Source organism: Desarmillaria tabescens (genome assembly GCF_030435595.1).
Source record: "Desarmillaria tabescens strain CCBAS 213 chromosome Unknown EV420scaffold_3, whole genome shotgun sequence".
Taxonomy (NCBI): domain Eukaryota; kingdom Fungi; phylum Basidiomycota; class Agaricomycetes; order Agaricales; family Physalacriaceae; genus Desarmillaria; species Desarmillaria tabescens.
This window is the reverse complement of record NW_026848302.1, coordinates 1690122-1714793: the sequence shown is the minus strand read 5'-3', so window position 1 is coordinate 1714793 and position 24672 is coordinate 1690122. Positions and strand designations below refer to the sequence as shown.

General features: G+C 49.3%; 9 protein-coding genes across 9 annotated transcripts; 6 read left to right on the top strand and 3 right to left on the bottom strand.

The window, feature by feature from the left end:
- Positions 1–375: 375 nt before the first annotated feature.
- EV420DRAFT_1636338 (uncharacterized protein) lies at positions 376–3705 on the top strand (the record flags this gene model as incomplete). The annotated part of the gene is made up of 13 exons (XM_060476572.1): positions 376–452; positions 503–848; positions 901–947; positions 1020–1119; positions 1190–1327; positions 1395–1695; positions 1743–1818; positions 1875–2221; positions 2268–2339; positions 2393–2460; positions 2511–2636; positions 2693–2818; positions 2869–3705. 13 exons carry the CDS (start codon positions 376–378, stop codon positions 3703–3705), a joined length of 2661 nt encoding a protein of 886 aa, XP_060337916.1.
- On the bottom strand, positions 3674–6310 carry EV420DRAFT_678492 (ATP-binding cassette, sub-family F, member 3). Its single transcript, XM_060483057.1, has 6 exons — positions 6114–6310; positions 5942–6062; positions 5683–5883; positions 5435–5627; positions 5288–5387; positions 3674–5232 (listed from the first exon to the last, which is right to left on the bottom strand). The coding sequence occupies exons 1-6, from the start codon at positions 6219–6221 to the stop codon at positions 3760–3762; spliced, it is 2196 nt and encodes a 731-aa protein (XP_060337915.1). The 5' UTR covers positions 6222–6310; the 3' UTR covers positions 3674–3759.
- Positions 6311–6363: 53 nt separating this feature from the next.
- Positions 6364–9860, top strand: EV420DRAFT_1508197 (topoisomerase II-associated protein PAT1). The gene is made up of 11 exons (XM_060471426.1): positions 6364–6633; positions 6688–6834; positions 6890–7377; positions 7469–7849; positions 7904–8216; positions 8267–8499; positions 8581–8696; positions 8748–8819; positions 8870–9206; positions 9256–9362; positions 9515–9860. Exons 1-11 carry the CDS (start codon positions 6441–6443, stop codon positions 9756–9758), a joined length of 2631 nt encoding a protein of 876 aa, XP_060337914.1. The 5' UTR covers positions 6364–6440; the 3' UTR covers positions 9759–9860.
- A 546-nt stretch (positions 9861–10406) lies between these two features.
- EV420DRAFT_1636334 (uncharacterized protein) lies at positions 10407–11674 on the bottom strand (the record flags this gene model as incomplete). Its single annotated transcript, XM_060476571.1, has 2 exons — positions 10407–10421; positions 10484–11674. The coding sequence occupies 2 exons, from the start codon at positions 11672–11674 to the stop codon at positions 10407–10409; spliced, it is 1206 nt and encodes a 401-aa protein (XP_060337913.1).
- Positions 11675–12215: 541 nt separating this feature from the next.
- On the bottom strand, positions 12216–15179 carry EV420DRAFT_1636333 (serine dehydratase alpha chain-domain-containing protein; the record flags this gene model as incomplete). Its single annotated transcript, XM_060476570.1, has 21 exons — positions 12216–12281; positions 12335–12343; positions 12401–12537; positions 12597–12615; positions 12669–12727; positions 12783–12801; positions 12852–12874; positions 12931–12975; positions 13026–13098; positions 13150–13203; positions 13249–13395; positions 13452–13793; positions 13846–13917; positions 13974–14173; positions 14229–14266; positions 14313–14535; positions 14649–14684; positions 14741–14763; positions 14813–14835; positions 14893–14981; positions 15032–15179. The coding sequence occupies 21 exons, from the start codon at positions 15177–15179 to the stop codon at positions 12216–12218; spliced, it is 1845 nt and encodes a 614-aa protein (XP_060337912.1).
- A 235-nt stretch (positions 15180–15414) lies between these two features.
- On the top strand, positions 15415–19850 carry EV420DRAFT_1759150 (uncharacterized protein; the record flags this gene model as incomplete). Its single annotated transcript, XM_060480578.1, has 7 exons — positions 15415–15752; positions 15796–15947; positions 15998–17412; positions 17462–17683; positions 17737–18700; positions 18751–18957; positions 19007–19850. The coding sequence occupies 7 exons, from the start codon at positions 15415–15417 to the stop codon at positions 19732–19734; spliced, it is 4026 nt and encodes a 1341-aa protein (XP_060337911.1). The 3' UTR covers positions 19735–19850.
- EV420DRAFT_678257 (Shr3 amino acid permease chaperone) lies at positions 19829–20674 on the top strand. The gene is made up of 3 exons (XM_060483055.1): positions 19829–19970; positions 20020–20471; positions 20527–20674. The coding sequence occupies exons 1-3, from the start codon at positions 19922–19924 to the stop codon at positions 20623–20625; spliced, it is 600 nt and encodes a 199-aa protein (XP_060337910.1). The 5' UTR covers positions 19829–19921; the 3' UTR covers positions 20626–20674.
- A 166-nt stretch (positions 20675–20840) lies between these two features.
- EV420DRAFT_1636330 (uncharacterized protein) lies at positions 20841–21567 on the top strand (the record flags this gene model as incomplete). Its single annotated transcript, XM_060476569.1, has 3 exons — positions 20841–20879; positions 20931–21375; positions 21443–21567. 3 exons carry the CDS (start codon positions 20841–20843, stop codon positions 21565–21567), a joined length of 609 nt encoding a protein of 202 aa, XP_060337909.1.
- A 1311-nt stretch (positions 21568–22878) lies between these two features.
- EV420DRAFT_677706 (uncharacterized protein) lies at positions 22879–24219 on the top strand. Its single transcript, XM_060483054.1, has 5 exons — positions 22879–23294; positions 23348–23656; positions 23728–23772; positions 23831–23969; positions 24020–24219. Exons 1-3 carry the CDS (start codon positions 23292–23294, stop codon positions 23761–23763), a joined length of 348 nt encoding a protein of 115 aa, XP_060337908.1. The 5' UTR covers positions 22879–23291; the 3' UTR covers positions 23764–23772; positions 23831–23969; positions 24020–24219.
- The last annotated feature ends 453 nt before the right edge of the window (positions 24220–24672 follow it).

Genomic DNA, 24672 nt, shown 5'->3' with positions numbered 1-24672 from the left:
TTTTCTATCCTTTTCGTTCATCGGGCCGTCATCATCTTTGCGCATCTCTCACTCATATTCACGTTCTCTTGTGTCCATCCATCTAAGCTGTCGTGGGTCGGCATTTTCCTGCTTGTTCATGTCAGTACCCCGTTGACTTGCTTACACTTACCTGTCTATAACTGTCGCTTACGCTTGGGTCCCTGTCTGTTATTTTTATGGTCTTAGTAATGCGGCTTTAGCACCGCTGTACGGTCGTGGATCGGGAGATATCGAACAGATATTTTATACCCTGATAGACCCTGATTTATTAGATTCGTGTCACGAGACTCGACGCGGCAACAATAACATAATTTGGAACCCCGGTCCGGCCACGCTTTGACAGCGACTGCCATCATGGATTCCTACGACTCATCAGATGACACAAACGATGTCGACGACGAGTCCGAACACGACAGGATTGATTTCTCCTTGTGGGTAAAATTTCGCGTTATATAGTAGCAGCTGATACCGACATTATCAGTTTCACATCACTCCTTACTGCCATCGCCCAAGTTTCATCGAACAAGAGTGCAAAGGTACCCCGTTACAAGGCAGATTATCCGGCCTTGAACAAGTTCCGTCTCTGGGTTGACGCGTTTCGGAAACGCTACCCCAATCCCGCCAAGGGTACCACGGCAATTATTTTCCGACTTCTGTTTCCCGAGGAAGACGTCCGTCGCAAGTATGACATGCAAGAGAAGCGGCTGGCTCAAGCCCTCGGCGATGCCCTTGCCACTTCTGACCCTCGTTTACTCAAATGGGACCAGGACGGTGCTTCTGGGTGTCTTGGGGCAGAAGTGCGGCATGTCATGAACCAGACTTCGACAGTGAGACTTCATGAGCATTGCCTCGAGAGAACTTCTCTTACTGATCTTATAGATTGACCCAGAACAACCTAGTCGTCTGACAATAGATGAAGCCGATATGTTTCTCGATGAACTAGGCCGCACTCTCTGCCTATTCTGATTCTTCTGTCCGTTCCAAGCACCCATCTTCAGTGAGGCGGAAGAGGAGCCACATAATTCGCGCGTTATATTCAAGGCTGTCCGCCGTCGATGCTTCTTTTCTTACGCAGATCATCCTGAAAGATCTCCGTCCGTTATTGTATAACTCCAATTCACGGCACTACACTGACGCTCTAAAAAATTACAATTCTACGTCAATCAAGGCTCTCAGTAAGGAGGATGCTATGAAAATATGGGATCCCACCAAGTCTATGCTTCAGTCTTATAGCTATGCCGCAACTCTGGAGGACGCAGCTGCCGCTTTTGAAAACGGAGTAACCATCTCCGCACCGAAACTGGGTGTGCCGATAGAGGCATGTTTCTGACTAAGGACTCCCTTCGTCCCCACTTAATGACACTCTTTTACAGATTCCAAAATCTTTGAAGGGCCAAGGATGCTCGCATGCTCTCTCCCTCCTTCGATCAGCCAAAGTGGTTTGGGTGGAAACCAAATATGATGGCGAACGTGCACAGATTCACGTCGAGGTGTTACCGAGCGGTATACCCAATATCACTATATTCAGCAAGAGCAAACGCGATTCCACACAGGACAGAGCTGCGGTCCATTCTATCGTCGTTGATGGTCTCGGGCCTGATCTTAAAAGAGGTCGGATCAGGAACGCCATACTAGACGCCGAAATGGTTGCACACAATGGAGAGCGCATCGATGGTACTGACTTGGACCTTACAACGGACCGTACTAACTATTGTGTGTAGAATTTTGGAGAATTCGAAAGCTCGTTGAAAACACAGCTGTTGGTCCTCGTGCTAGAAAAAGGCCGTCTGTCATCTCGTTAGTCTTCCGCATCAGCATCCGTTTGGCTCTACTCATTGTGAAGCACACATCAGGGAAAGCCAGTCTTCGCTCCTATCTGATGATGGCAACGAGGAACGCCACCTTGCCCTTGTCTTCTTCGATGTACTCTATCTCAACTCAGTGTCCTTACTTTCTTCGCCTTATAGAGAGCGGCGAAAGATTTTAGAATCGATAATTCAACCTATACCCGCCTATGTGATGCTCTCTGATCGGATTCCGATTCTAATGCATAACCCTGAAGAAGCCGAGGCCAAGTTTCGCCAGGTGTACGCAGAATCAATTGCGGATTATCAAGAAGGAGTCGTTCTAAAAGCCGACGATGGTGGCTATAATAGAGTAGGTCATCCTTGGGTCAAATTGAAACGAGACTATATTCAAGGTTAGTCGCTTGTTTCGCCTGTAGACCGTCTAACCAGCCTTGGTAGGTCTAGGAGACACAGTCGACTTAGTGTTTCTTGGTGCTGGGTGGGCCAAAGATCGTGGTCGAGAACTTAATGGTAACGTCTAATACTACTGGCTTTCAGACTTTCCTGTAACTCTATGACAACAGTTCCAACGGATACTTTCACAACATTCTACATCGGTACTCTCACAAATTCTGAAGAGCTAAAGTATAATGTAAGTACCTCTCTTAACACTTTGATCAATATCTCTGAAGTCATCTGTAGCCCGATGCGCGACCACACTTTCTCGTCCACTTCGTAGCTGAGTATGGATTGAACCGTGATACACTAGAGCACATCAATTTCTGTATCAAAAGTTCTGAACCGGTTCCATATTCGTTATCCCGCAAGGTGCGTTGAGCTTACACAGTCATCGTACATTGAAGTGAAGTCTTTGCATGACATAGTCCGAAGCAGACTTGCCATATTTGTTTGAGTTATACAAAGGTTTACATCCTCCATCATTTCTTTTGCGATGCCCGTTACTAGTAGAAGTCATGGGAGCCAATTTCACGAAATCGGAGGGCTCTAAAGTATGCGTCTTTTGTGGATCCTCGATGATGCCCTAACACCCCCTCTGTAGGAATACGAATTGCGCTTTCCTAGAATCTTGAAGATCTATCGGCCAGCCGAACGATCTTGGAGAGACGGGGTCAATCGCCAGGAGCTTCGTAAGATCGCGAGGAAAGCTGTTGGTAGGGATTCAAAACACAAAGATATCGAGGATGATGCTAGGACTATTTGGAAGCTGCCCACATCCTCCAGCGTGAGATGCTTGGAAAGAAGGAAGACAACGATTGTTACGTATGAGGAGAAGCTCCTCGAGCGAGATCGCAAACGAAAGGGAAGCTCGTGTTTCGACTCAGCTCCGACCAAGAGGATGAGGAAATCCGATACAATCCCTGCTGTTGCTATCTCCTCACCACGATCTCCTTTGCGCATGGCTACAAACATCATGCATCTTTCTTCACCCATACCTGGTACGCCGTCTCTCCAATCACCAGAATCGCAACCTACGAAAGTCCCTCTGTCATCTTCGCCCCAATTCGAGGTCAATTCCGAGTCCAAGTTTTTGCAAGAATCCCTCGTCTTCTTTGTCGAATCTCCTTCTGACAGTCTTCCCTTTGCACGTCCGTGGAAGAAGCTTGTTCCGCACCATTGCCGTGTCCATGCCCTGAGCTCTTTGTTTGATGGATGTGGCTGGCAAACGGCTGGCGAACGGCGCTCATCGCCGTGGGCTAAACGAGGCATAATTTTCGTTGACAAGGGCCGTTCCGCAACAAGAGACTGGGAGGCATACATTTATGAGAACATCGCCAAACGCAAACTACCTTTGCCAACGAGAAAGCCGATCTGGATATTTGATGGTTCTTCGCCAGTGTCGATTCTCAAACGACAGGCCTTACATGTTTTCTCATAGTTTTCAGTTTCTGGTATACTTTTCTACTAGACTTGAATTATATAATCGAGTCCATTACCCATTGGCCACCTTTTGGGCGGCTTTCTCTGCAATCTGCTCGTACTTTCTCATCCCTCCTTCAAGTAGTTTCAATTGTCCCTTCACAAGTCTGTACACCCTCCCCTTTGTAGTTGGTCTCGCCCTTGCTTTGTGATCAGCGTCATCACTATCATCCTCATCTCCCTCATCCAGCTCGCCTTCGACGACAGCTCGCATGAAGTAGCGGTCATGCGTCACTACCAGCAGAGCGCCTTCAAAGTTCATTAGGGAATCTACCAGTGCGGTAATGGTGTCGCTGTCTAGATGTGTAGTGACTTCATCGAGCACAAGTAGATGTGGTGCCACATATACCTCTTCCCCAGATCCCGACAGAAGACACGCAGTTAAAGCCACGCGGACTTTCTGTCCACCGGAAAGCTTAGCCAATGGCACATCAGACACCGTTGGCCCGGACAGACCTAAGGAGCCGAGAATCCTTCGTGCTGTGGGTTCATTCAATGCCTTTGGGGTCAATTGAAGGAGATGTGAGAGCGCAGTTGTAGTAGGCTGCATGGACCCAAGCTCAGTGAGCTTTTCAACTTCATGCTGAGAAAAATGTGCCATCCTCAAGCGCGGATGAAGACTGATAGTTCCTTGCGTAGGTTTGAGCGCCCCTACGACTAGGTTTACGACCGTCGACTTTCCGTGACCATTCATCCCACACAACCCGATGCGTTCTCCGGAATGAAGTGAAAAAGTAATATCTGACAAGATCATGGGATTCTTCGATGTATATCGAAATGATACATGCTCGAAGCTGACAAGGGCTCCAGGATACCGCAGCGGGGGTGGTTCGGAGGGAAGTGCGATTTTGACCGGCGGGTCCATTGTTGGTATGTGCAAGTCTGCCCTATTCTTCAGGTGGTACCCAGCTAAATCTCTATTCAGCTTAAACCTCGTTCCCTTCGCACCAACTTCGAGGCCCAAGCGTTCTTCGATCTTCTTCTTCCTCGAGACAGCTTGTTTGAGCTTCTTATCGTCCCCCGTCCGCTTGGCTGCGTTAATGTTAGATTGAATAGACTCTTCCATATGAGTAGTTTTCTTGTCCGCTGCGTCCTTCATGCGAGTCATCCATTTGATCTGTTTCCTTCTCTCCATTTCAAAAGCTGATAGATTTCCTTTGAACGTCTCGATTTTCTGTTCGCGAAGAATAAGCAGTTCTTGTGCCACTGCATCAGCAAAATCGTGGTCGTGTGTGGTGACAAGAACAGTAGTGTCTTCGAGGGAGTGCAAATACGACTGAAGCCAAACGACTGCAGGCAAGTCAAGGAAGTTGGTACACTCGTCCAAAAGCAGGATGTCGACTTTCTGAAAGAGTGCGCATGCGAGCTCACATCGGGTACGCCATCCGCCCGAAAGCGAACCGAATGGTTGATCGAGTTGCTCTGGTTGAAAACCGAGGCCCAAGAGGATAGTACGCGCACGGGCTTCGGCACTACCTGAGTTGATCTGTGTCCAGTAGCATAAAAAAATGCTTGATGTAGAAGGAAGAAGGAATGCATACAGAATCTAGTAGAGCTTCCAACTCTGCTAATTTGTCGATAGCGGTGGTAGACGCTTGTTGGATGGTCAGTGAATCGACCTCCGCACCATCCTGTAGCAACCTATGTCTAATGAAAAACAAAAACTGCAGCACTGGAGGAAAACTTACAACGCTGAAGAAGCAGCTACCCTCTCTTCAGCAGCAGTCAACTCTTTCCGAGCTTTGGCACCGCGAGCACCGCTCCTGTACGAAGCGATTTCTTTCATCTCTGCTAGCTTCCTTTCGAGTTGATCATGTTCAATTTTCCTAACCGTTGTAACAATATCAAGAGGACTTATAGACTCTAGTGCTTCAGAAAGTGCTTATAAACAGTTCGGCCTGAATGTTTGTAGTTCTCAGGTAGAGATGAGGCTAACCTTGGACATCTTTGAGGGCGCGCTGACGCCTGGAATCGCTGCTTATGACGTGACCAAATACTGTGGGCACTATACTTTGTCCAGCACCGGCTGTAGCTGGATCAAGGGCAGTCCCTACCAGAACGTTTTGACCAAGGAGAAGCATGCGAAGGCCCCACGATACTCCAGGGATACGTCCTTCGGCCAGCGCACGCAGCAGGGCTATATGTAATATGTTAATACGAGCTTTCCAATAGCATAATATAGGTTGTATACAGACTTGATTTGCCTATTCCATTGCGACCTACAAGCACATAATGAACATTTTCTTGCAGTTTAAGGTTGGTATGTGCAAGGATTTCTTTTCCGCCAATGGAAATACTCAGATCATGTACGTCGATCTTGTTAAATGTCAGTGTCGATACAAAGTACAGTTAAAGAGATCAGCATACTTCTTTTGATGTCGGGACGTCCACAGCGTCGACGTGAAAGCGACTCTGGGCAGCAGTGACAACGAGGGTGTTTTTGTCAGCGTTCTTGGATTTCTTGTTGGTAGACATGGCAGTGTAAAGTAAGCCATTTTAGTGTCGGAATAGTAGCGACAAAGTAAGGGCGGAACCGAAGCCACCCAGGATGACTCGGGCCGGAAGTCGGTCCGAATATCCGACAGGCAGTCAGCCAAACAGGCGCATACGTGCACAACGACGAGTTCTTGAGCGCGACACCACTCTTGTTCCTACCACCATCCTCCCGCTCTTTTTCCGGTACCAAATGCGGTCATGTCTTTTTTTGGATTCGAGCAAAGTGACTTAGAAAAGGAAAAACAGCGTTTCCTTGAGGGAGGCGTCCAGGACACTGAAAATTTAGCTGTTTACACTTGGGGAGAAGAAAGCTACGACGGTTTAGGCGATGCTTTACAGGAAGGCGGTGATGACTTCAATGATGAGACCTTTGGCAGTACTGGTGCCGTTGGTGAGTACCGCCGTCGTTATCGCAGTATCGTGGTTAATCATTGCTACGTCGAAGGCAAGGACTTTGATTTTTCCAATGCGGGCGGCTTGCATGACTCCCATGCGTTGCCTGGACATCCCGACAGCTCAAAAGATGCATTGACTCAGGAAAATTCTGCACTTCAAGTTAAAGAGCCTACTCCTGCAGTTCAGACTCAATCTTGTACGTTGGGCGTCTGTTGTATCTTCGGTCTCAATCTTACCCTCATTGGATTCAGCATCGAAAACGATTCCTGCCCGCTCTTTGGAGTCTCTTTGGGATGACAAGTCTCCCTTCTCCGTTCTCCCTCGTAACAACGGTGCTGTTCGGTCAAACCCGAGCTCGTCTTCCTCTCCATTTGCCCCACAGTCAGCAGCAAGAGGTCCCCAGACCTTATCTCAAAACGTTTCACAGTCTGGCGTGCGCACACTGGCTGAAATAGAGGCTGAGATGCGCACTGCGACCCAGCAATCTCGACAGGCTGCGGTACACCGGGAGAAACTTCTTCGTAGACAACAGGAAGAAGAATACTTACGAGAGCAGGAACTCCTTCGACAACAACAAGAGGAGGAGGAATATTTGCGCCAGGATCAAGAGCTGCAGCGGCAACGCTATTTGTACCAACAGGAACAGCTCCAAATGCAACGTCTGCAGCAGCAGAGGGAACTTCAACAGAGAGAGCTGCTGCAGCAGGCACAGAACACGCCTCCCCCTCGCATGCTTCCGGTGTCGCAGTCTCCCCGATTCCTCGAACACCAGAGACAGATTCTCCTGCTGCAGCAACAACAAGAACAGCAGCAGATCCTTCGGACTCCAGGAACTCCAAGAACAATTGCGAATGGAGAGTTTGGAGCGACAATTGCGCGCGCAACAATTGAATAATCTCGGGACTCACCATCGTCAATTGTCAGGCCAGAGTCTATCTCCCCAACCCCAGCACCAGCACCAGCGTCGTCAACGGTCACGTTCCCCTTCTGGACCTATCCAGTTGCAGGACAATCTTTCATATCATCCCCAAAATATCCAGTTCCAGCAACGGCTTCTGTCCGAGATGGCACAGGCCGAATTTTTGCGTGATATGCAAGGATCAAACCCTGCGGAGCAAGAAGCCTTACGTATGGAGGCTATGCGCAAGATAGTCGAGGCCGAGAAGTTGGAAGAGAAGAGGCGAAGGCGTGCTGCTAAGATTGCCCATATGGTTCATCTCTCTCTTTGCTGTTCAACCTCTTGCACTGACGTCGAAGTATCACAGTCCAGATACAATGACCTTATGACCCAATCGGACAAAGACTTCATTACTCGGATTCAGGTTTCTCAGCTAGTGACTCAGGATCCTTATGCTGACGACTTCTACGCCCAAGCGTATGGTGCTATCATGCGTTCGCGGATGGGCATTCACTCTCAGGACGAACGAGTGCTAAAATTTGGGTCTGGCGGGGGTATAGGTTTGGGTATTGCACCCAAAGGAGGCCATCGAAGGCAGAGCGCTATGCAGAAGATGGAACAACAGGTGGAACGGATTGTTAGCAATGCTCGACGCCGCGAGGAAGAGAAAGGCCTGCATTGTGAGTATCTTAGTCATTGCGCACAAGCTCTTTTTGAAATATCCTTCAAGCACTTCACAGCCTGCAGGGTGCTTTAGGAAAGACTTCTGGGCGAAGTTACAAAGCTGCACCCCGCCAACTTCTCCAAGTAGATTCTAGCAGCACATCTTCGTCACCCACGTTGTCTCATGCTCATGCGCACATCTCCAAGCAAGATTCTATTGATGCCAAAAACAAGGGTAAGGAAGAGGCCGCCGCCGAAGCTGCGAAACTGGGTCGAGAAGCGCTAGGGACAGCCGCTGATGTTCGTGCATTTGTTCCATCTACCCCATCGGTGTTGACATTGGATGGTAGACCTCATCAGACCTCATCCGGAAGGACCCAGTTGACTAGGAGAGAGATTCTGACGTGTTTAGAAGATTTGCATGATTTGGTACTGAAGGCGGAGCAACTCAAGCAGGAAGAACCCTTACCTGAAGAAGCGCAAATTTATGCTGAGTGGTACTTACAGTAACTCACGTATTGTTATTTCTTACTCACGTATCTTTACAGGGAACACGAATATTCCGGAGTGGTAGACCAAATGTGGAACCAACTTAAAGTGATGGTACCCATCGCCACAAGGTCACATTCACTGTTGTATACTTTCGCCCTGTATTCACCTTCGCTTTCAGTGACCCGCACCCATTTATATCCCTTCTGAGTGTGGCCAAAGGGAAACGGGTCCTCTCCCGCTTGGCGCGTCATTTCGACAACCAGCAAATGCTTACGATGTTGACTCTTCTCATCGCATGCTTCAATCAACTGGATGTCTTCAGACAGGCGCCACTCTTGGACACCCTTGAGGATACGCCAGAACGCGTAGAAGTCGAGCGACAGACGAACGCTTTTCTAAGCAATGTGCTGCATAGCATCGTATCTGTAATTAGCAATGGTAGCTTGCGGCTTGTAACGGGCCTTCTCGGATTGCTTTTGGATCGGAATAACGTTTCGGAAGTTGCGCAGACACAGGTATGTCTTGCTCTTGTTTTCATGAACACATTGTTGAGGATATTTACAGCCTGGTCTTTCACTCCTCACACTATTCCTTACGAGAGTTCAAGTCATCAAAGAAGGTGCAGCTGTCTTAGAGAATGAGCTACCAACCGTAGAAGATGCAAATCAATGGTACCATCTCGACTACGTTTTCAATGTAAACCATGCTTATCTCAATCACAGGCAGCTCATGTTCGACCACATGTTTGAGCAACTCACTCCTGATTTTCTCCTTGCTTTTCCCATCTTCAAGAATCGTTGCCCGCGGGTTTCATCTTAATCAGGCGGACTATCGCCGTAGATATTATCGATAGGCCAGTCTGGCAATTCCTCGCTGCTTTGGCCCTTCATGCACTTCCTGAACAACAGCCGATCTTAGTGCATTCACTGCGTGAGAAGGTGCTCGAAAACGTCGTTAGTGCAAAGAAGGGTTGGGTATCGGACGAGCAAGAAAGGCGGGCAAAACTACACAATGTTGATCTATTTTTGTCCGCGCTTGGTTTGAGTAGTTCACAGATTGATTTGTAGTGTTTTGTTGTAATTATTTATCTTACGTTCACCTGTTTCAACTGAGTTGTACATTTTTGACGCTCCTTTGCCTTGACACATTGCACAATGACAGCTGCGCACATTCGTCTTCAGCAGTGACTGATAACAACTGTGTATGACCATCGGGGAAAATAAAAAATCATCGCCTATTATCTATCAAGTCCGACACTCTCGAAACCCGGATATCGAAGGAGTTTACAGATCGCCACAAGAACGAGTACGACGTAGTCCGCGATGGCCTGAGGTCTGTAACCTGAAACTTGAGTGCCTTTCATGGCCAAAGAAATATCGGAAGGACGGGGACGAGAACACCGACACCGATTAGTTCACCATTCTAGACATGCGAGACACATCCTCTGCTGATAATGGGCCACCCGCCCCGTCAGTCATCTTGGTCAGAGAAGAGTCCAGAATCGTCGCAAATTTGATCATTCCGGGCTTTGAGAACATCCTAGTATGCTATGTAACACGAAGATGTAGGATAAGTAAATTAGGGAGGGAAAAGGAAGGTAGAAGAAGGAGATTTAAGCTTGATTTGAAACCAAGTGGAAGCATAGGGAGAGGCGGAGCCTCACCAGGCACACGAGAGCTGATTAAAAGCTCGTAGAATAATTAAATGAAGGAAGTCTATGTGGCCTGTAGCTGGCATTAGAACCGACATTAGTCCGACAAGACGCGTAAACAAAAGGGAAGAAAGTTCTCACCACTTGAAGAAGACCTTTTGCTTTCAGGGAAGAACAAGATTTCTGTATCGTTGCCTCGAAAGGTTTTAAGAGATCATCCGATACAGAGTAATCCAGTGCAGAGAGTTTAACCACTACCTTCCGTAGAAATCCCTTTGCCAGTAACGTCAAAGCACTATCTAACGCTCTCCATCTGGCTGCTTGGAAGAAGGCCGCGCATCCTGGTGAATAGCCCCAGCCCTTCATCTCCACCACTATTGTTACAACTTCGATTCGACACTCGAACTGCAGCATCAAGAACATGTCGACCCACCACTGCAATTGTGTGGAGCAATCCAGGATGGTCACGGTCAAATATTTCAGGTAGGATACGTCAAGTGTCGGAGTCCTCCCTGCTAGTGTCATAGTAGCGGATTGGTCGGGTTGGAGTAAGAAGGTTCGCTTGAAGGACGTGCAAAGATGAGATTGTCCAAATATCAGGTGTTCGAGAGAAGTACAATCCATCATGATGGCTCGCACGGTTCCGACATCATGGGTACTACATCCATGGACCTCAAGCACTTTGACGTCCTGCAAATTGATCAAAGGATGAGGTTGGTTCAGTAGGAGGCTTTGGACTACGGTGGCGCTGTTCTTCATATCCAAGCTCAATTCGCGTAGCTTCAGTGGAATCGCGGGGGACGGGAGCGGAAGCTGGGATGTAGTATGTGATGAGATGAATGTTCCGAGCGACAAGCGCTTCAAGGAGCGTATCTGTGATATGACCGAAAAAAGCTCGACGCTATTCGTAAAACAGACTCGGTCGAGATGGAGCGAGGTCATGGGCATCGAGATTAGGGTCTCGTGTAAGGAGGGATTATGCTTGGCAAGGAAACTTCCCCATACCATGGAATGGACCCTCAACTCCTTCACATTAACCAGCGCCTTGAGTAGGATAGCCAAGTCCCTAGCCCACTGATCTGAGCCAGCGGATTCCTCCCCATGAATACGAAGAATGAGGATAAACCTCGGGATATCCTTAGACGAACGTACCAGTCGATATAACGACTGATAGGATTTTGGATGAATTGTGACATCTTTGAAGAGATGTTTGCAAGCACGAGGGCGCAAGAGACGACTGGCGGCACAACACGCAGTTAAAGATGGCCAGTCAAATTGGAGCTCGTCGACAATAGCGTCAAGAAGCTCCTGAGGCGGTAGTACTAGAGCCATGAGAGAGCGTTCGAGGTAGAAGAGCGAGGTAAAGAGCTGCAGATGCCACGTCTCTACCTTTTACCTGGGATTGCCCCAGATATACAAAAGATCCGTAGTAGCTCTGGTTTCATTGCGTCCAAGAGTCCTAGTAAGCGAGTCCATGGGCTGCGATAGTAGGGACGGCCGCACCGCTGCACAAAATCTATGGCAAGTCATCTTGAGAAATTTTTAGTAACCAATAGACCAGAGTACGTTCAGAGCGTTTCACATGCATGCTTCGAATAGACTTGAAGTCTGAAATTTTCCAAGCTACTTAGGTCTCAAGGATGGAAGTCGCAAACGTTGTGGACTGACGTCATACTCTATCGTCTACTATTAAGCGGTATCTACACTATATCGAAAGCATTTGAACACGCGAAAGGTATCAACATATCTATCATCTATAACAAAAAGTCCGCAGTTAATTGTCCTGCCATATATTCTAGAAATGATTCCGGTGAAGAGTGAGCGTTACAACGCCGAGAACGTCGATTTCCCGTCAACTGTGGCGAAATGTCAATCAGGACTGCACTAGCCGAAATGGAACATACCAAGCCGGGACCGTTAATGGGATCTTGACGGTAGTCTACATGCGCCACAGTCAGATTTCACATCTCTCAAGCTTGATATATCACCTACCGCAAGTCCCTGTTTCAAATATATGAGCAACGAAGAATCGATCCAATCAGAAGCAAGGCCTCTTACCGAAAGACTGGTTTCCTTGTACTTTACGCTCATGTCCGCCGCCGTGAGTCGCATGGCCTCTATGGCCTCATCGAGAGTGACAGTATACACGCCTTGACTCGCCATGGACAGCTGAGCAGCTGTGATTGCTTTGACGGCTATACCCAAATAAACGGATATGAGCAGTGTGATTTTGGAAGAGAGTCCGACAACTAACCACCGAGACTGTTACGTTCCTATAGCATCATGAGCAACCAGTCGGACACCTTGACTCCAACGATGTACTCACGATACATGGAACTTGAACCAAGCCATCTATTGGGTCACACGTGAAACCCAAATTGTGCTCTTTCACAATAAATAATCAATCTGGAGGATCTTGAAGGCAAGCGAATGGAATTACCTATGCCTATTTCGGCCGCCTAGAAGAAGGCCTCAGTACGAGATTCCTCGGCGTTCACACAAGACTCACTTGCAAGACTGTCTCAGGAGAGGCTTGGGGGTCAAAAATAAATGAACCGAAAGAGAAAGAATTTCGGCAAGAAGCTTACCACCCATGCAGGCGGCGAAGCCAGCACTTGCCATGGAACAGGCAACTATGTAGCCGTCATTAATGAAACAAGGCTTTCTACCGAACAAGACTCACCACCAACTTCTGCCTGGCATCCTCCCTCCGCCGCAGATATGGTGCTTCCACGCTTGAATAGCATTCCGATCGCCTATGGAAGAATCTTAGAACGAACACCACAACCGTGGTGAAAACAGCATACAGCAGCCGTAAGAAGAAAAGTCATGATACTCTTCTCAGGATCATCGCTAACAAACTGAAACGACATTAGTTGATAATATAGAGATGGGGTCAAACCCACCTCAAGAATGTATTTCAGGACCGAAGGGATTACACCTGCTGCACCATTAGTTGGCGACGTGACGATTCTTCCACCACTAGCATTGACTTCATTGACAGCAATTGCATAACACGACAAGAAATCCATAGCCGGAATCGTAGTTTTCCTCTGAAACACAGCTAAAGAAACTATCTACGATCATCAATGATAGTGAGGAGACTTACCGGAGGCACGGGTAACAGCGAATGATCGAAACTGCCCACCACCCTAGTCACTTTGTTTCTTCTAGTAATCTTCGAAGTTCCAGACAGTGGTCTATTCAGCGTGTCGTCCGTCATTTCTTCGCTGTATTCTGGAGAATCGATCGCTTGTATGTCATCGGAGGGTCGACCTGGCCCAATGGCTGGTAAAGTTGGCGAGGTGATACCACTATAGAATCCTCGCATCAATCGCCTGTACAGCATGGGTGCCCGCCGACGAAGTCCAAGTCTTCCAGGCAGTGTCGGATCGACAGCCGAAACACCTGCCCGAATACAATCGTCCATGACTTCCCATATCCGAAAAATCTTTTGAGACGCCTGTCAGTTTCTTTAAGTTACATTAAATCCATGCACCTACTTTATCGTGTATATCATTTTCAGAATACCCAAACGACTTTTCGTTATCATAAACGATTTGTGCGATGGTCATCTAATAAGACATTTGAAGTTGGACACGACTTTTTGATGACAATGGTCAAGACTTACATTGTGCTTCTTCGTCAAAGCTAAAAGACTGTTCCCAGATTCAAAAGGATAAGGCGGATGATCGCTGACACCGGGGGTATCTTCGGGCAAACCTGATGGTTCTGCTTCGATCTGGGGTTCCGACAAGGAGTGCGTTTGATGTAGCCTCGCAGCTTGGACGACTCGTTTATCGACACCCTTGTAGAACAAATTCTCGTCCACTACACAGCAGGGGGGAGGTTCATATAAAAATATCAAACGACTTCTTAAACTAACCTTTGGTCTTTTCGTTAACAACAAAACCGCCTCCGACACTACATGAAGATGAAGAGTTTTCGGACCGAGAAGTATTCTACATACCTGAAATATTCATTGGTAGCTAGTAGATCTCCATCCTCTCCGAAGCAGCTGAATCGCATTCCGTTTGGATGAGTCTTGAGAACTTGATCCCAGCGCCACAACATGTCGCGATCCATGTCATAATGGATTCGATGGTGACCACCCAAGTAGAGAGACTTGGTGGTCAAGATGGAATCATACCGAGACGGGATGGTACCAGTATCAATTGTTTCCGGATCGGAGCCTGAACGGACGGTCAGCGTCAGAAGGTAAGCTTAACAGTGCATGTTTCGCCTTCTAGCCCAAGAAGGATAGCTTGAGGTGTGTGGTGGCTATGACAAGAATGAAGTCAAGTACGAAACGCCACGTAGGCAATAGGATAATACCCTTTTCCTATTAGAGGGAATGTGAGGAAATGGGATATATATAGAAACAGGTCAACGACGCACCTGTGGCGGCGAGCGAACCGTATCTGGACAGAGTGAATATGTAAATACCACAGAAAAGAAGGGGATACTAACAGAGTGATTTTTACCATCTTTACCTACAAAAAGTAATTCCAAATGTAAGAGAAACGCGTTAGTGAGCTAAAGTGACTCACCTTTTCTAGCAATTGCAACTCCTTTAGATCGTTAATAAAAATCTTTCCGGCGCGCATTGGGCCAACGGTGTGGGATGAAGACGGACCGACTAGAGAGAATTTGGGTTGAAAAACGCGTTAAAGACTGACGAGTTCATACCACCGATGCTAAACAAGTCAAATGCAGATATGACTGCATGCTCTGGCTGCTGGGGCGTCTCTGGGACGACGAGTTTGGTGCTGAACTGGGATCGCAAAGGAAAGAGTGGTCGACAACGAGCGAGTCGAGGTAGGACGAGGCGAAACATAACAACGGTACTGACGACGGTCAGTGTCAAGGAGGACGCAACCTCTGATTGGCCAGAGCCAATGGATAAGAGGGAATTCAGAATGATTTCAAATAGTAGACTCTCAAACCTGATTGGCTACCACAGCTGATGCCTGATAGGAACGTCACGTGGGCAACGAATTCCTTGCTCGGAGTCGCCGACACCCGTCGTCCTTTACCTTCTCCCATCGTTCCTCATCGTCTCCACGACGGCAATGTCTTCCAGGATGCCGTCGTCTTCGATGTACTCGACGTCGGTACATCCATCTCCATCACGACCCGGTATTCCCTCAGCTTCATCATCCACGACCAGTCTCCAGGCCTCCTCAACTAATACGCTCTCACCTGCTCCTGGTGTCGTTACTGTTGAAGCATACCTGGCCCAACATTCTGCGGCCTCCGATCCGAAACTCGCTGCACTGGAACAGTCGTTGAATGAACGTAATACTCTGTCACTGCAAAACGCCCAGCTCTGGAAGCTCATTGAGAAACAACGCTCGGGGTACAATCAAATTTTGAAGGAGCTGGAACGTGTGCGAGGCGAGCGGGATGGGTACAAAAGCAAGTTAGCTGCCTGTTCACAACTCCCCTCACAGCGACCGGCGGCATCGAAACCATGACAGAACCCACCAGCTTGCCCCAGCTCCGTCGGGAAGTCCTGTTCCTTCCAGCGAAGGCGGGTCGTTGAATGAAGAACATACGTCTGATACAAAGCACGGTACGCACAAGCACCGCTCTGACGAGCAAGGTATGTCCCATTGTATTTTCTCATCTCCTCCGTTTTTACTGTTCTTGAAGCGACACCACGACTACCATCCCATTCCCTGAGTTCCCAAGAGCCCGTATTTCCCAATCAGTCTTCCTCGTCGTTTTCTTTGCGTACGGGACCACCATCTCTGTCTCCACTGGTTGTTCCTCCACGATCAGAATCTCTTCCTGTACTCGCCTCCATCATATCAGCTCCTCAGGAGACAGCACCTCTCCAGCAGCAGCAACCTCACCATGTATATACGGATTCTGTTGTCAGCAACAACTCTGCCAGTTCGACTACGAGTACACCAGACCGGCCTCAGGCCTATGCGCGCAAGTCCAGTATTACAGAGAGTATATCAAGTGTCAGCACGGCTGGCAATGGCACATCATTCTCGTCAACAATGCCGCCTCAACAGAGCTCGCATTCACCTTCGTATCATGCTGGTTTTACGCCACAGACGGCGCCTGCCGGTTTCATATCTCCCCCAATACACACACCTCCAGTCCAGCAGCCTAGCGTAGTCATCTACAACTCCCCAACCACTCCCGTGCCACCCTCTCAGCCTCAGCCAAGTTCTTCCTCTGTACTTTCTGTTGATGCCCGGCAACTTTCACGAGAATCTCGTATCACTCTTCCAGATGAAGCGAGAAATTATATCACAAACATGGTCGATTCTCCCGTTCCGAGTCCAAGATCGAATGATACTTTCACCGCTACCAATTCCCCTCTGGCTGAAAGTGCCAATGGTGATGGAGCTCCTGATTCCCGCTATTCTGATCGTATAATGTCGGATAACCAAAAGAAAGGCGAGTTTCTTGATATGGATGAGGAGGATCCTCTGGATGACGACGAGGAAGAAGAGGATGCAGATGAAAGGGACGCGTACGATGCAGTTGAGCCCGGAAACTCGGGCCCTACTCCGGTCCAATCGACATCTCCGGTGCCACCGCATAGCCGGAAAAACAAGCCTCGAGCAGCTGCTGAAGACTTTCCACTACCACCATCCTATACCAACTCGCAGAAACAAACGCAGGCTGTTGCCCGGGCGCGTGCTGCAGCAGCAGTTTCGTCTCCACAGCGTCCCAGTGGCTACGATTACCCTGATCCTGACCAAGCACAAGGACAGCCACTACAACAAGATATGCGAGAGACGCCCAATGTACCTGCGTTCCGTGCCCTTCCCTTACTCTCCACAGATCTTCCTCGTACAACCATCAATGTGTCGCATTCCTTTGTCAGGCCAAATGACCGCGGCAAAGAAGTTCTTTCATTCGTAGTGGAAGTCAACCCTGGCAGCGGCAAGGACGGATGGAAGGTGGAGAAGATGTACTCGGACGTTCTGAACCTAGATCAGAGGGTGCGAAGCAGCGTCGGGAAAGGCGTTGGTAAGAAGATTGCGAGCTTGCCGGAAGGGAAGCTCTGGAAAGACCATGCACCGGCTAAAGTCGACCAGCGGAAGGTAAGTACCCCAATAGGTGTACGTGCTTCGACCGTTCAATTGAATCCAGGCCGTTCTTCAAAACTACCTTCAAACTCTGATCAAACTACCGGTGAAGAATAACGATGAAGTGATTGCGTTCTTCACGTCTGACATCATGCGCGAGATGAATCAGCCTGTGATGCAAGCCGGACACAAAGAAGGGTATTTGACTAAACGTGGCAAGAACTTTGGGGGATGGAAAACCCGGTACTTTGTTCTGCAGGGACCTGTGTTGGAATACTATGATTGTGTATGTGGTCTCCGATCTTCATGTTGTCTCCGGTTTCAAATAAGCTTTTGCAGCGTGGTGGAGCACATCTGGGCTCAATAACAGTCACAGGAGCTCAGATAGGTCGACAACAGCGGACAGAACGGCCTACGACTACGGATGAAGAAAAAGAGTACCGACATGCGTTTCTCATTGTCGAAGCCAAAAAGGGGCAAGGGGGAAACCATCCGCGACATGTCTTGTGCGCAGAAAGTGATGCCGACCGTGACAGCTGGGTTGAGATGCTGGTGCGGTACTTTTCAGGGACATACAGCGAAGAAGCAGTACCATATTCCTCGACCTCCTCGAGTTCGGGACCGTACACAAACGGCAGCACGTCGGCGACCCTGAGCGAAGGATCATCGATATCGACATCTGCGCCGGTGCCTGTGCGGCGGCCTGTACGAGGCGTGTCGAAGGACGACATCTCTGTTTCCAAACAGGCTGCAGTGCCGATCTCCCGACTTGCGCCGGACGCCTCTAACGCGAAGCTCTTTACAGGTCCGGTGTTGCCGGACGAATACAATACTGTCACGCGATCCTCGAGTCCGTCCAAATCTGTCCAGGAAGCATCTCCTACTGAGCGGTATCCCGGGCCAGCCATTTCGGATGCGCAGAATGCGCGTCGTATTCTAGAACGGGGGCAGGGACTTGCATCAAGTTTACCTGACTCTTCACCTCTGACCAGTGCAAGTGGGGCTAGCGGAACGGATCGTTCGCATTCTGAGTTGGGACACTACTCCGACATGCCTCGAACAACGCGCTCTCCAGAACGTCATCGCGAGCGAGACCAAAAGTCGTTGCATCCTTCGCCTACGCCTGACCGCGACCGAGCACCTTCACCTGAGGGGAAGGTGAAGATATCTGGGCCGTTGAATGGCGCCCCGATTCCAGCTGGGTACAAGTTTGGATCCGGGAGAGATCCACAGGGCGAGTCGGGGAGTGATCGACGAGAGAAGGCCAAGTCGAGAGGCTTCTGGGGCTTTGGTAGGCCGAATGGTAAGTTGTGTCATTGATAATTGACTAGGTTGATGAATGCTTGTTCCTAGGTGCGGAAAAGCCGCCTTTACCGCGACCGGTGTTTGGAGTGACTTTGGAAGAATCACTGGAGGTTTCGTCAGTAGCGCACCTTCCTTCGATCGTGTTCCGCGCGATACAGTACCTGGAAGCGAAAAACGCAGAACAGGAGGAGGGCATCTATCGCCTGAGTGGAAGCTCTGCTGTGATTAAGAATCTCAAGGACATGTTCAATGCAGGTGGGTGCCTTTCGAAGCTATAGGGACGTCACTGACGGAGTGGTTGAAGAGGGCGATATAGATTTGTTGGCATCTGACGAATACTGGGACCCGCATGCCATTGCAGGGCTGTTGAAGAGCTTCTTACGGGAGCTTCCAGCGAGTATACTTACACGGGAGCTACATTTGGACTTTCTTGCGGTTATGGAACGCAAAGACCCGCAGGAACGGGTTCGGACGCTGTCGCACCTAATCGCATCGCTGCCAATAGCCAACTATAGCCTCCTGCGAGCCCTAACTGCGCACCTCATCTTGATCGTGCAGAACTCTGCAGTGAACAAGATGTCCATGCGGAATGTGGGGATCGTGTTTAGCCCGACACTAGGGATCCCTGCTGGGGTGTTTAGTCTGATGCTAGGCGAATTTAATCAAGTGTTTAATGTGGGTGATGTTGAGGAAGAGCTAGCGGAGGATTCGCGGCGGAATAGTCGGCAGTACACTGATGGAGCTGCCGACCAGTTACTGGGACTTGCTGGACGGACGCTGACTGCGCCAGCGGAGAGTGACGGAGAGTACTCGTCATCGGTTGCAGACGATACGGATCAGGAGAGTGCGGTGTCTGGGCCTGACGCTGGGACGCCGCCTGATACACCTCGACTGGGCAAGGCAGCTGGAGTTGCTGCGACGCGTGGGCTAAATGTTGCAGTGAGTGAGAGGGGAAATCGGTATTCTCGAATTGTCGGGAGTCCCCGGGCACCACCAAGTCCCGCTCCCTCCGGGTCGCCTGTACCGTTATGATTTTCTATTCCTTTTGGCTCATCTTGAACATTGTCATCTATCGCATTTTTCGATTGTTGTGTTTATTATACCCCCGTACGATGTGGAATGTGTATTTTGTGTCACATGACGAAGCGTAAATTGAATTTGATCTGAATGAGCGGGTATAGGTAAGCGCTGGCGAGTGCCTTTTTCGTTATCGACAACGATGGGCTTTCGCCACGCAGCGGTGCTAGGACCTGTATCTTTCTTCCTGGGTGAGAAAAAGGTAGTATATTCGTGTGATACTAGACTAATTTAAGCCAGGTATTCTGTCTATTTGCTTTACACTGGACCATGCGCTTCTCTGGCGGCCTGTGACGGCAGAAATCATCTCGGATGGGTTCCAATTCTACACGACGTTCTTCAATGCGCCTACAGCGATCAAAGCGTTGCTACATGCGATGATGGGAATTGGGCTAGTCGGGCTTGTGAGCAAGTTGCACAAGTGGGATGACAGTGCGATGTTTTTTGATGGGTCTTCTTTGGGTCAGCCAATAATTTTTTTTTTCGCAATCAAAGTGAAGAAGCTTATTTTACACACAGGCGCCTACGTGTTTGCGATTGCTGTATACCTGACTGTGATCATTCCTACGTTACGTACGATAGCGACGCCGCTGGAAGACGAGACAAGGGAGGACCGTATTGAAGCCATGCGAGTGCTGAGTGCTGCGAATGTGATTATCGTGGTGTGCCTTGGTGGGATCCTGGCTTTACAGGTGAGATTGATTGGGATTGGTATGGTGCTGGCTGGGTGAACTGATTGTATTCCAGGCAGGGCAAGAATGGGCACGGCGTACGACAGAAGATAAGGAAAAGAAAGAGAAAAGCGGGCAAAAAAGAGTAGAAGGTAGAGTGAATGGGGTATTGTGAAGTGTTTACGGTGGTAGTTGGGCCGTCGATGGACCGCATCAGTGGATCAGTGGACACTTTCTCACAAGCGTGTGAACACTGAGATTTCGATCTGAATTCTAAATGGGGATATGGATTAGTTGGTAATTGGATAATAAATAAATAATGGATCTAGATTGTGCGAAGAAGGATGGAGAAATAAAAGGGCTGGCCTCATGCTCCTCGTTAGTGCAACGATGGACGTCGACTGGTGCTTGACTTGCGAACGCCATCTGGTTCGTCCTTTTCTTTCTTTCCTTCAGCTCTTGCTCATTCTTCCTTTCTAGAGCGGAAACTGGACTTACTGCTCTCCAGAATGCCAACGTCGCGCCCCAGCCAATGTACGGGTCTTGCCTCTGTCGTCTTCGAGCGCGGAGAGCGACGACGAGCCCATTTACCATACCATCCATGACGTTTCTACGTCGGGATGGACGTCCGAGAAGATACAAGCTTGGGCAACCGTGATCCCTCCAGCGTCGGTGCCGCGACCACAACGCGCATACCGTACCCCAAAACTCCTCAGCCAGAGCCGGACACCGCCCACAGTAGCGATGACCGTACCAGAGCAGAGTCGTTCAGACCGTTCCCTTCCCATTTCCCTTCCAAAAAAGCGGACAACCGTCCTAGCCACCCTCGCTGACCACCTTCGTACTTGGGCTATATCTCGACCTTGTCCCCCGCCTGAGCCATCTCCAACAGATTCCTTTATAACTCTTCCTTCTGCACCAGTCAGTCAGCCTTCTTCTTCTCACTATGAAGAGACCACTGCCTCACTGACCTATCAAATACCGCCCTCAAGATGAGCGTCCCCCGCCCCAGACTCGTTTCCTTCATCAGCCTCCCCCTTCCCGTCATCCCCAGGTTCGCCTACGTGACGACCATCATGCTGCCTATCGTATGCGAGGTCGCAAGCCTCGTTCATAACATCATGTTATCCCCCCCCCACCTCCCCCACATTGCATTTTCCCCTCATTCGGAACGGACTAGCTCTCTTTCTTGATTCCTATCCAGTATCCCCAGTATATACTACACAATAGACACAGCACGGATATGTATGATATGTAGCCCTTGTACACCAGCATTGACAATACACCTCACTTCCATCAGACACCTCTCAGTCCGACGTTTATCAGCATTACTTCCGTTGTTCTCTGCTTCCTTGAACGGTCTAGGCGCCAATCCCAATTTCCCACTATTTACTACTTGCCTATATTAATTAACTCCGTTACGTCCTGAACATGTTCAAATTTTATCCCAACCCAAACGCCACCCGCCCCGTCAGCCCGCCCCCTAACCTTTTATAGCTAGCCCTTGTCCTAAATCACCGGAAAAGTATCTCAAAGAGAAATCACCGGACAAGGTAACAAGACATCAGGTCTGTCATGCCTGACATTGGTCCTCCGGTAACTAAACACTAGCTCCTCCCAGGGCATTCCCAAAGGGAAAATATCAAGAAAACCGACGCAGACACCTCAACCAGGTTACATACATGCCGCTTGGCGCTGTCTCGGTACCGCAAATACTTACAGCACCTCAAACAGTGCCACAATTTTTTAAATCCACCTCAACGTTCCTGGGCGCTTCCCCTTCCATGAGAAGCCCCGACTATTGTCCCAGATTGTCCCTCCTTTTTTTACACTTCGGTGCCGCGCGACTTTGGAATTCACTATGTACCACGGAAGAATGCCAGAATTTCTTGAAATTCATCAGTACAATTCAAATCAACGGTTGTATCCGTAGCCCAATTGGTACCGCCCCATCTCTTCAAAAGAGTCCAACAGAACAATCTCAGCAACAACAAAACATTCCAACCTGGAAGGCCCTGGAAAACGCACTACACAAATTCGGTCCCGCGAACAGTGCAACCCAAATGGGAACTGCGCTCAGGGATGGCAAATTAATTGAAAGGAACGACCCGTGATTCCAAAGATATGGCTTCCACTGGCCTTTTCTAGCTCAAGGGCGTAAACCTCTTCGAACTTTGAAAATACTCTGTGTCACAGCCCAGGTCGAAAAGGACGATGGGCCCGAATGCCCAGGGCATGCGCCTCGAGGGTCCAGGCCTCGGCCACCGACCCAGCCAAAAATCAAACTCCCAAGGAGAGTACCCTGAACAGTTCGAATACGGTTTCTCCAAGTAAGAGCCTCAATCTATAGCCAACGCGAAGACCCTGGCATCCAACTTGCGGATCATACTGGAGAGGGATTAATTACCTGGTCACCAGACAACGGAAGCCGGTACGGACATTCGGATAGTCGGAACGGTACTTCGAACTTTCAAGCTTGAAGCCTCAAGGGGAGGCGGGATGTCCGATGTCTTCGTCGTAACGTCGGCACACGGTCCGAGCTGACTCAATAGTCGGTGCACCGACAAATTCCGCAGACTACGCTTTCACGAAAGGGTATTTTCCCCAAGTGGCTAGAGAATTTTTGATTCCAAAGAGATCCTTATCGCTCAAGCTAAACCAGCGTTCGAGTTGGGCTCGAGAGCCTCATGACAGATACTAACAACTAGCGGTCGATCGAATTGAATCAACCAAAATAGGCATTACCTCCGCCTTTGTTTGTATCTGTCTTTTTCACAAGTCCATTCAACTTTGCTCTCGTCGTCGTTGTAGAAAAAAAAAAGGCCCCGTTCGCTGTTCACCATGGTACGCTCCCATTCTTACCATCACCTAGGAAACATGCTCACCAGTCCTTCCAGCCTCCACCAAAATCAAAAGGAGGCAAAATGCTCTCCCTGATCAACTGGCGTCTCAAGGTCACCATCAACGACGGACGCGCTCTCACTGGCCAGATGCTTGCATTCGACCGACACATGAACCTCGTTCTCGCAGATTGCGAAGAGTTCCGTAGAGTGCGGACGAAGAAGAAAGACGCAGGCGAGGCGGGCGCTGGCCAGGAGCAAGAGATCAAGCGCACGCTTGGACTCGTCATTCTTCGTGGCGAGACAGTTGTCAGCATCAGCGTAGAGGGACCGCCGCCCGTCGTCGACGAGGATAAGAAGAATGCTGTATGTTTTTTTCGTCAGTTTCTGCGCCTCGACTCTCTTACCTATTCAACCTTAGCTGCCTGTTGGTCCAGGTCGCGGTATGCCGGCAGGTCGTGGTATGGGTATGATGCCCCCGAGTGCGTATCTCCTTTTCTTTTTACTTACAGTTCGATTCGAATCTTGATCCATTTGCAGTTGGCCAGCCGCCTATGCGTCCACCAATGGGCTTCCCTCCTGGCGGTATGCCAGGCCCTCCGCCTGGATTCCGACCGCCTGGCTTCCCTCCTGGTATGCCTTTCCCACCTCCTGGGTTTGCCGGTGCCCCACCTCCTGGGTCCGTGTTTCCCCCTTCAAATCGTCTTCTCTAGCTGACCCTCTACCCAGCTTCCAACCTCCCCAGTAGTCCTCGTTGTATAGTCTCGCTTGCATCTGTTTTTTGTCTTCAATGTAATCTCAATACTCGGTGCTTCATGCAAAAGAACACGTTCATGTTTTTTCCTTCACGTGGTCGTCAACTTCCTTTTTCTTCGTCTCCGGCCTCTGCGCCCCTTCCCAAAATTGTTGGCGTCCAGATCGTGACTGGCCTCAGAGTCTATCGCCAGGAACGTCCCCTTTAATTGCGAAAGGCACCGCCCTCGACCTCGAACAGTTGCTCTACTTGGCTACAATCTGAACCTAAGCTTCCCCTGTCGATGCCCAGCGGTACCGATGATTACTCTCGTAAATCAATAGAATAGAGTGTTCTCATCGATGAACCAGTGCAATCATCCCTCAAGCTCCCAAGTGCTGTTCTCTCCTTCCCCTCAATTTTTTCCTGCATCCCTAGTAACGTTACTTGTTGATCCAGCTTCGGGTCAAAAAGGACCCGCGTGAAGCCACAAAGACCCCCAATCCTCCTGATCTACGCTAGGAATAACTATACAGTCCCTACCCCGAATCCAAGCCTCCATCCACTGCGCTTCTCAAGCAATAGATATTGAAGAGGATACTCCCGGATCGAATTAGACCCGGGTCGGATGACGGTGTTTTCCCAACGC